General features: G+C 40.9%; 1 protein-coding gene across 1 annotated transcript; it reads left to right on the forward strand.

The window, feature by feature from the left end:
• The first annotated feature begins 1,706 nt into the window (after nucleotides 1-1,706).
• stard14 (START domain containing 14) lies at nucleotides 1,707-9,798 on the forward strand. Its single transcript, XM_023989878.2, has 6 exons — nucleotides 1,707-2,164; nucleotides 2,675-2,822; nucleotides 3,250-3,353; nucleotides 3,734-3,851; nucleotides 4,004-4,056; nucleotides 9,443-9,798. Exons 1-6 carry the CDS (start codon nucleotides 1,979-1,981, stop codon nucleotides 9,656-9,658), a joined length of 825 nt encoding a protein of 274 aa, XP_023845646.1. The 5' UTR covers nucleotides 1,707-1,978; the 3' UTR covers nucleotides 9,659-9,798.
• The last annotated feature ends 769 nt before the right edge of the window (nucleotides 9,799-10,567 follow it).

A 10,567-nucleotide genomic window follows, 5' to 3' on the forward strand; every position in this document is an offset into this window, starting at 1 on the left:
GCATGAACAGCCAAAGAACTTCATTTAGGATTACTGTAGTTAATCGACTGATTTCAATGGCAACTTCTTTGTTATTTTGGTAGGTCTCCCAAAGAGGATGCTGCAGAAAGGATGTATAGCCAATCGGTAAAGGATATGCATTTTTAGAAAAGAGACATGATCCCAAATTCATTGTAGGGGAAAATACTAACCTAAATCTATTGATATACACTTTGAAGCTATAGAAAATCTGGCATAGAGACTTACATCAAATAGCCGCACACATACTAACACATCTTGTGTCTGAGGAGAAGAGGTGTTTTAAAGTTCATATGTGAGCCTATGGAGTGAGCAGGTGTCAAAGCTTTTTACACACTAAATGGAAACATGCAATGGGCCCATACGATGTCTCCCTTCTCACCCTCCAATTGATGTATATTGTTGTCTTGTTTTCGTCACACTATTGCAGGAACGGCGTGCTCATCATGCAGGATTCATAGATGGTTAAGAAAAAACGATGCCTTGCTTGTTCACCAACGTTGTGCACTGAATCAAGACCCAACATTGTAAAGATGGAGAGGCCTGCTGACAGTAGTTGTTCTGTAGAGCAGGTAGCTAGAGTTGGTCCTCAGATACAGCTAACGCTTCCTAACACCCTTGCTGTGAAAATAAGTGCAGTGAAGTTAATCTTTAGCGCTATTGCCTGTTTACGACCGTTAGTTTTGTGTTTTATTTATTTTGTAACACAAGCAACCGTAAAATTGCCTTGTATACTTGACCAAAATGAGTTGCTCCACCCGTCCCTTAACACGTTCTCACACACATTGACACACACACACCAACTAAACACAGCCATAAATGTTCCACCACCACACACCAATACATTCGCTGTTACATTTTTACAAAAAAATGTAGATGCGTATTTAATTACATCGAACCACCGTCTTTACCTTAACAGCTGTTCTATTATCCCTCACTGAGTACTCAACTGAACTGTGTGCTATTCTGAAGTGTCTGTCCATTTGAAATATGTCGTGTTTAGCAACGTTTGTGTGAATAATGTACTATCTGCTGTATAAAAAAAGGAGCATTAAAGAACACCGAAATGTATCACATGAAATAAAGGGATTTCACCAAAGTTGTTCCAAGTTTCTTTCAAATTATTTTTATGAATATTAATGATTTAGATTATTTGGATTGTCCTACTTTTACATGCACGTTATTTTCGAAATTGTCATTTGAAACTGTTCCTACTAGTGAAGAATGTCAGATTGAGCAGCATGGTCTTGTTTCAAATACATCAGTCAAAATATATATATATATATTGTCTTGTAATTGATCTTTTACCTTTTTTTTCATCCATTTCATATTGTGTTGCCGGTCAAAGGTTATTAGCCCTAAATGGAATGTTGCCTAATCCATATATYTATGGGCCTAATCATGCAATTCACAGTGCAGTGATTGTAACCAACGGGCCAGTTTCTGTGCCACGAGGACGGATATTTTTGTTGTTGCGTAAGATATTGTGCAATTTCAATACGACACAGCATTTTTGCATAATATATTGTGAATTTACTATACGACACAACATTTTGACTTTAATCGTGACTTCTTTCCCAAACAAACTCTTGTATTTATTACTTGATATAGTTTGTTGAAAGGGGCGTGGCCATGTTGAGAGGGGTGTAAAACTGCAGGTAAAGAACACCCTGCCCTGGATTTTAAGTACGAAACACAAAGGGTTCTAGATAGGCTGAAAACTGGGTAGGTAAGGAATCTAACACAAAAATCCAGTCCAACTTGATATGCTAATCAGTGAGTAGAAAACCGGATTTATCTCACTGTCACTACTAGAATAGCATTTTGTTAGAGGCAAGAGGGTCGGAGTGGATACACAACATCAATTCAGTGACTTGTAGCTTTTCGCTTCTTCTTTTGCTCGTTAAGTAGGCTAGCGCTTTTTKATTCGTTCATAAGGATTTATTGTTGGATATAAATTATGTCTCGAGTTCTCTCGGGAATTATACCAGACGAGGCAGTCTTTGCAGARTTCAGAAGACAAGCCTTGTCAACGGACAACTGGTACAGCAAATATGACAAGAACGGGATGGAGGTCTGGGTCGAGGTGMCCCCTGTAACATCCCCTCAGGGGGCAAAAAACGTACCAAAAGTTCACAAGATAAAAGTAAGGAAACCTTGGTTTGACTCACCTGTCAATTTGATACACTGTAATGTAAACTAACAGTATGAAGTCATGGCCATGGATCAGTCGAGTTGACAACATTTTTATTTTCAGTCAATTTAAACTTTAAATTATATACAAAAATAGGGGCATGCTGTATTCCATCACGAATATCATAGTCTGAAAAGACATTGCACTATAAGGACAACATTTTTTCTCTTTTCTCTACTTTCCAATGTATCTCAATCTCTAATCTTTTGACATTTCCATGTCCCTTGGAGGACAGACAGCATGACAGTTTCTCTGTTTTCCACCGCAACCCTTTTGTTTTTGTGGCAACGTTATCACAAGAGCATCTAGGGCGTGTTTCCAACTTTCCATTATCATTGGTTTATCTGGTGTCATATTTTATTATAGTGAGTACTCAACAGATAAGAGCAGATCTAGAGACAGATCTAATTAATGTATTATTTTACTCCAATAATCAATTTACTTTTGCTGTTTGTATTTCAGTGCAGAATGACCATAAAAGATGTGTCGGCCGCCACGATGTACGACGTCCTTCATGATGGACAGTATCGCAGGAAGTGGGACCCCACCATGTTGGAGAGCTTTGACATTGCCCGTCTCTCACCTAATGCCGATATGGGTTATTACTCATGTGAGTTCCTCTTATCTGCTAGAGTTAAGTGTGCTGTTCCACATTCCTCTCTGTTGTTTTGTCTCTTCTCTCAGTGCAAGAACTTGACGGGTCAACTTTACTAATGATTGACTTTAAACCACAGGTTCAAACATGACATGACCACAGGTGAAAATGTAAAATAAATCTGGTATAAAGTCTCGTATTAAGATTCACTCCACTTTCCCCTTGCTTTAAGGAATCCCTTCCTCCATGGTACCCCTTCACCGAGTCTTCGGGAGTTCAGTATTTAGTCAACATAAGAGTCCAGTTGCTGCCTTTAAATCTTTGGTTACCCTGACATTGAAAGGCGGGGGGGGGGGGGGGGGGGGGGGCCGAGGGGGGGTGTTGTAAATGAGAAATCTTTCCTCAAGTTGTTTTAAATTTGTTGTCCTGTTTTTTTTTTCAGGGCTGTGTCCGAAGCCACTGAAGAACAGAGATGTGGTGACGCTGCGTTCGTGGCAGGTGACGGACGACGAGTATGTGATCATTAACTGCTCAGTCAAACACCCAGTAAGTACGCCATGCACCTCCACCTCCTCTGTCTGTAGACTTTGGCTCTTAGCAACCATCCAGTACATACAGCAGTCTGTCTGCAGTTACTAATAGTTACGGAATGTTATATCAGTGTACATATACGAGGACAATTAGCTGACATTGAGCCATAGGAATGGTAGAGCCGAGACTCATTGCAATAAAAACATAATTTATTATTATTCATCCACATTAAAACCCCCTCATCATGTATAAAGTGTTTCTCACTCAATATTTGCCTGGAACAGTATGGACGCAGCATATTACACGGTTGTTACATGAATGTGTTTCTTGTCATTCACATGGCTTCAGAATATGCAAGTGATAACGTCTCAGCTGATTTGGTTATTTCTTCACAGAAATATCCTCCCAAAAAGGACCTTGTGAGAGCCATGTCCCTCCTGACTGGCTACCTAGTGAAGGCCATAGGACCCAATAGCTGCTCCTTTACCTACCTCTCACAGGCTGACCCCAAAGGTGAGACCCACCTTCGACTGACCTTTTTCAAATCCTATGCTTCAGTTATCTTTTCTTTGTTGAAAGATATTTGACACAGATTATGTTACACTACAGTACAGGTACCAAGAGTTGCAGTGATTATGGATTATTTGATTCATTCTGTATTTCAGGTTCTCTTCCAAAGTGGGTGGTGAACAAAGCATCTCAGGTTCTGGCTCCCAGGGTACGTGAATGACCTCAGACAACATTGTTATTAATCTCCCTTCGGCTACATTCTTTAGCTTCTTTGTGTTTGACAACAGAGATATAACTGGTTTTTAATCTAGCTCCAAAGCAACAGTCAGCCAATACCTGAGTGTGTGTTAGAGCTACAGTGATAATTCTTGTCTTTGAACTAGATAGTAAAAGTGTGCGAATCGACGCACAGCGAGTGTGGGTTTCAAGTCTCCTTAAATGACAATAGTAACCATAGAAACCCACTGGAAGGTCCTGCTCAGCTTTTTGACAATGTAGTCTCTCAGGTAGAGCAGCTGACTCTCAGCGGCCCTGTAGAACTCGTTTTCCTGGTTTCATAGCATGTGCAGCATTCAACTATTTAGGGCAAGGTGTATCTTTGTGTGTGAAACCAAGATTGTGTGTGTGGCTCATAGCTGTTATTGAATGCAAACCTTGACCTACTGATTAATGATCAACAGCTGGCTACTCTTCAAAAGCCTGTTTGAATAGCACCCCACTTACGTGCATTGTAACATCATTACATTATATAAGTTAGTAAAACACAAATGATAGAGATCAAATCAAATGTATTTATACAGCTGATATATCAAAGTGCTGTATAGAAACCCAGCCTAAAACCCCAAACAGCAAGCAATGCAGGTGTAGAAGCACGGTGGCTAGGAAAAACTCCCTAGAAAGGCCAAAACCTAGGAAGAAACCTAGAGAGGAACCAGGCTATGAGGGGTGGCCAGTCCTCTTCTGGCTGTGCCGGGTGGAGATTATAACAGAACATGGCCAAGATGTTCAAATGTTCATAAATGACCAGCATGGTCAAAATAATAATAATTCACAGTAGTTGTCGAGGTGCAACAAGTTCAGCACCTCAGGAGTAAATGTCAGTTGGCTTTTCATAGCCGATCATTGAGAGTATCTCTACCGCTCCTGCTGTCTCTAGAGAGTTGAAAACAAGCAGGTCTGGGACAGGTAGCACGTCCGGTGAACAGGTCAGGTTCCATAGCCGCAGGCAGAAGAGTTGAAAGTGGAGCAGCAGCACGGCCAGGTGGACTGGGGACAGCAAGGAGCATTCATGCCAGGTAGTCCTGAGGCATGGTCTAGGGCTCAGGTCCTCTGAGAGAGAGAGAGAAAGAAAGAAAGAGAGAAAGAGAGAATTAGAGAGAGCATACTTAAATTCACACAGGACACCGGAGACAGGAGAAATACTCCAGATATAACAGACTGACCCTAGCCCTCCGACACATAAACTACTGCAGCATAAATACTGGAGGCTGAGACAGGAGGGGTCAGGAGACACTGTGGCCCCATCCGATGATACCCCCAGAGAGGGCCAAACAGGCAGGATATAACCCCACCCACTTTGCCAYAGCACAGCCCCCACACCACTACAGGGATATCTTCAACCACCAACTTACCATCCTGAGACAAGGCCGAGTATAGCCCACAAAGATCTCCGCCACGGCACAACCCAAGGGTTGAAGTTGAAAGTATTCACACTCCTTGTTACAGCCTGAATTCAAAATAGCTTTTTTTCACACATTTACACACAATAAATAACCCATTATGTCAAAGTGAAAATGTGTTTCAGAAATTTTAGCAAATTTATTGAAAATGAAATACATAAATATCTAATTTACATAAGTATTCCCACCCCTGAGTTAATACTTTGTAGAAGCACATTTGGCAGCGATTACAGCTCTGTCTTTCTGGGTAAGTCTCTAAGAACTTTCCACACCTGGATTATGCAACATTTGCCCACTTATTATTTTCATAATGCTTCAAGTGCTGTGAAATTGGAACCAAATTGAACCAGGTTTTACTCTAGGATTTAGCTCCATTCCGTTTCTTATTTTTCCTGAAAAACTCCCCAGTTCTTAACAATTACAAGCATACCCATAACATGAGGCAGCCACCACTATGCTTGAAAATATGGAGAGTGGTACTCAGTATGGTGTTCTATTGGATTTGCCCCAAACATAACACTTTGTATTCAGGACAAAATTGAATAGCTTTGCCACATTTTTGTCAGTATTACATGCTGAGCACACTGCCTGCATCACGTGCGCGAGCGTTGCAAAATAAATGTACACGTGTTATTCAATCATTGCACCCACACTGCTTGCACGCCTCAGCGAGCGTCTGCGTGGCAAGGCGCTAAAATAGAAATAGGTTCTATTTGTGACGCTCAACGCGTTGCAAGTCTGGCCTCTCCCATCTCCTCATTGGTTTTTAAGAGAATATACCACGTGCCATCTCCTCATTGGTTTTTAGGAGCATATACCCACGTGGGAGATTGAAAGATGAATTGACGACCACACTCCAGTCGGTTGTAGTAATGCACCATAAAGTTAGTTGCCAACCGCCATATAAAGTCCAAAGAAGTAAAAAAGAAGCCTGAGGACGGAGGAGAGATGGACGAGAAAGGAATTCGGTTTACCGTTTTATCTGTGGATTAACTGTCGGAGTAGAGGACCTTGTGCATTTCAGGTAAAATAACAACCCAATGTTTAAATCCCAGGACAAATTAGCTTGCAACAGAAAGCTAGCTAGCTAAATTGCCATAAATGTTTAATGCTTTTCAACCTGTCCCCAAATTAATATAATTGGTTCAGAGTTTGTTTTGATATTTCAACCTGCGTGCCTGATTGTGTCTGGTGTGGGGTATAAAATCAACATGCACCGGATGGCGCACGCTCGCGTTCGGTTTGGTTAGCATGTTACTTTAGTGCCTTGATGCAAACAGGATGCATCAATCTTTCATCACATTCCCAGTGGTCAAAATTTACATACACTCAATTAGTATTTGGTAGCATTCTTTAAATTGCTTCACTTGTGTCAAACATTTCGGGTAGCCTTCCACAGGCTTCCACAATAAGTTGGGTGAATTCTGCCCATTCTCCTGACAGAGCTGGTGTAACGAGTCAGGTTTGTAGTCTCCTTGCTCGCGCACGCTTTTTCAGTTCTGCTGACAAATTTTCTATGGGATTGAGGTCAGGCTTTGTGATGGCCACTCCAATACCTTGACTTTGTTGTTAAGCCATTTTGACACAACTTTTGAATTATGCTTGGGGTCATTGTCCATTTGGAAGACCCATTTGCGACAAGCTTTAACTTCCTGACATGTCTTGAAATGTTGCTTCAATAATCACATAATTGTACTTCCTCACGATGCCATCTATTTTGTGAAGTCACCAGTCCCTCCTGCAGCAAAGCACCCCCACAACATGATGCTGCCATCCCCGTGCTTCACGTTGGTGGTTCTTCAGCTTGCAAGCCTCCCCCTTTTCCTCCGAACATAACGATGGTCATTATGGCCAAACAGTTCTATTTTTGTTTCATCAACCAGAGGACATTTCTCCAAAAATTATGATCTTTGTCCCCATGTGCAGTTGCAAACCGTAGTCTGGCTTTTTTATGGCGGTTTTGGAGCAGTGGCTTCTTCCTTGCTGAGTGGCCTTTCAGGTTAGTTTGATATAAGACCGTTTACTGTGATATAGATACTTTTGTACCTGTTTCCTCCAGCATCTTCACAAGGTCCTTTGCTGCTTCTGGATGATTTGCACTTTTCGCACCAAAGTATGTTCATCTCTAGGAGACAGAACGTGTCTCCTTCCTGAGCGGTATGATGGCTGTGTGTCCATTGTGTTATTAATTGCTTACTATTGTTTGTACAGATGAACGTGGTACCTTCAGGCATTTGGAATTGGTCCCAAGGATGAACCAGACTTGTGGAGGTCTACAATTTTATTCTGAGGTCTTGGCTGACTTCTTTTGATTTTCCCATGATGTCAAGCAAAAGAGCACTGAGTTTGAAGGTAGACCTTGAAATACATCCACAGGTACACCTCCAATTGACTCAATGATGTCAATTGCCTATCAGAAGCTTCTATAGCCATGACATAATATTCTGGAATTTTCCAAGCGGTTTAAAGCACAGTCAACTTAGTGTATGTAAACTTCTGACCCACTGGAATTGTTATACAGTGAATATAAGTGAAATAATCTGTCTGTAAACAATTGTTGGAAAAATTACTTGTGTCATGCACAAAGTAGATGTCCTAACCGACTTGCCAAAACTATAGTTTGTTAACAAGAAATATGTGGAGTGGTTGAAAAACTAGTTTTAATGAGTCCAACCTAAGTGTATGTAAACTTCCGACTTCAACTGTATATTAAGCAAACCAGACTGCACAGTTTTCTTGTTTTTAAAATTTCTTATGGATAGCCAGTGGCACACTCCAACACATTTAGACATACTTTACAAAGGAGACTTTTGTGTTTAGTGAGTCCTCCAGATCAGAGGCGTAGAGATGACCAGGGATGTTCTCTTGATGTGTGTGAACTGGACCATTTTTGTGTCCTGCTAAGCATTCAAAATGTAACAAGTACTTTTGGCTGTCAGGAAAATGTATGCAGTAAAAAGTACATTATTTTCTTTAGGAATGTAATGAAGTAAAAGTAACAGTTGTCAAAAAAAATAAAATAGAAAGTACAGATATCCCCCCAAAAATACTTAAGTAGTACTTTAACGTGTTTTTACTTAAGTACTTTACACCACTGAACTTATTATGTGACTTTACACCTGAACTTATTTAGGTTTACCATACAAAAGGGTACTACTTGACTCAAGACATTTCAGCTTTTCAGTTGTAAAAAATATCTAAAACATAATTCCACTTTGGCATTATGTGGTATTGTGTGTAGCCAGTGACAAACACATCTAAATGTAATCCATTTTAAATTCAGGCTGAGCATAACAAAAATGTAAAAAGTCAAGGGTGTGATACTTTCTGAAGGCTCTGAGTATGCAAAACATTAAGAACACCTGCTCTTTACGACATAGACTGACCAGGTGAATCCAGAGTGAAAGCTATTATCCCTTATTGATGTCACTTGTTAAATCCACTTCAATCAATGTAGATGAAGGGGAGGAGACAGGTTAAAGAAGGATTTTTAAGCCTTGAGACAATTGAGACATGGATTGTGTGTTTGTGTGTGTGTGTGTGCCATTCAGAGGGTGAATGGGCAATAGAAAAGATTTAAGTGCCTTTGAACGGGCTATGGTAGTAGGTCCCAAGAACTGCAACGCTGCTCGGAATTTTCACACTCAACATTTTCCTGTGTGTATCAAGAATGGTTGCACCACCCAAAGGACATCCAGCCCATTTGACACAACTGTGGGAAGCATTGGAGTCAACATGGAGGTGTGGTGCGCAACTCAATATTAGGAAGGTGTTCTTAATGTTTTGTACACTCACTATACATGTATATGCCTCTGGGCAGAACTGTATAAAAGTGCAGTAAATGCAGTAAGTGAGGGGGAAAAACTAGGCTGGGGCTCAGCTCTAGGTCTCTGACACCCTCCTCTCTCCCTGCAGGTGCTGAAGTGTGTTCACAAGGCCGGCCAGAGCTACCCCGAGTGGAAGAAGCAGAACTCTCCGGATCAGAAGCCCTGGTTGTACCCAGAGCAGAGCATCCTGCCCATGATGGACCCATCTGAGCTGACCATCCAGCGGGCGGACTCTCTGGAGAACGTTGACGAGAGCACACAGCTTGACATTCAGGAGGGCGACAAGACAGACGATAGCAGCTGAGCACATCTGTCAGAGGGGATGAAACCTAGCCAAGAGAGCCAAGAGAGGATGGATGGACACGTTCACACAGACCTAAAGACTGAAGTCTTTGACCWCTCCATGGCACTTGCACCCAATCTTTAAAGTCTCCGATCTACCCCCAATTAATTTTGTATTTATCCTGTTTTGACCATATAAACCACCATTTGTGTCTTTATGGTTGATCAAGAGAATTAACTGTTTACATCTGTTTGGCCTTATGAAGCGGAAACGTCATACCAATGAGTGGCAATTCTGGTTCATCTACTCCGCTTGAACTGAACTGATAATTATTTGCCAACTGACTGTGCCAACTCCAGACAGTGCACTGGCAGAAGAAGTGTTAGATACTAGGACTTGGTTGTTGATTGTGATATGCAGCTACTTTTAGAAACATTAGCAGCATCAAGTCTATTATCAATTTCATATGTTTGGAATAATTCAGAACAAAGTTGAAGAAATGCCAGGATTGGCTGTTTGATATCCTGAGTATAAATGAAAGTCAATAGAGGTTTATTTGTATGTTCTGTTTAAAAAAAAAAAACATTTTATGGGAAACTTATTTATTGAACTACAATGTATAGACTTGACTATTCTCCTGATCAACGTGCACGTGGTAGCCAAGAGTATGGTTCACCCTCCACATGGATAGACAGAGTGTCTATCCATGTGGGTTCTCATATCGATATTTATTGAAATGTTGTGCAATCTGGGAGGGAGTCAATGGAGTTAATTCCATTGCTAGTTATGTACATTTGGGGGTTATATATGCCTTGGTCTTACTGTAGGCACTGAATAAATGATCCAATGGTGACTTCATTCAATGGAAATCTTTTCAGTAATATCACACTTAGCATTTTATCAAATGTACAGAGTGAGTTATTAATTTAT

The sequence above is a fragment of the Salvelinus sp. IW2-2015 genome, linkage group LG6.2, assembly GCF_002910315.2.
Source record: "Salvelinus sp. IW2-2015 linkage group LG6.2, ASM291031v2, whole genome shotgun sequence".
Lineage (NCBI taxonomy): Eukaryota > Metazoa > Chordata > Actinopteri > Salmoniformes > Salmonidae > Salvelinus > Salvelinus sp. IW2-2015.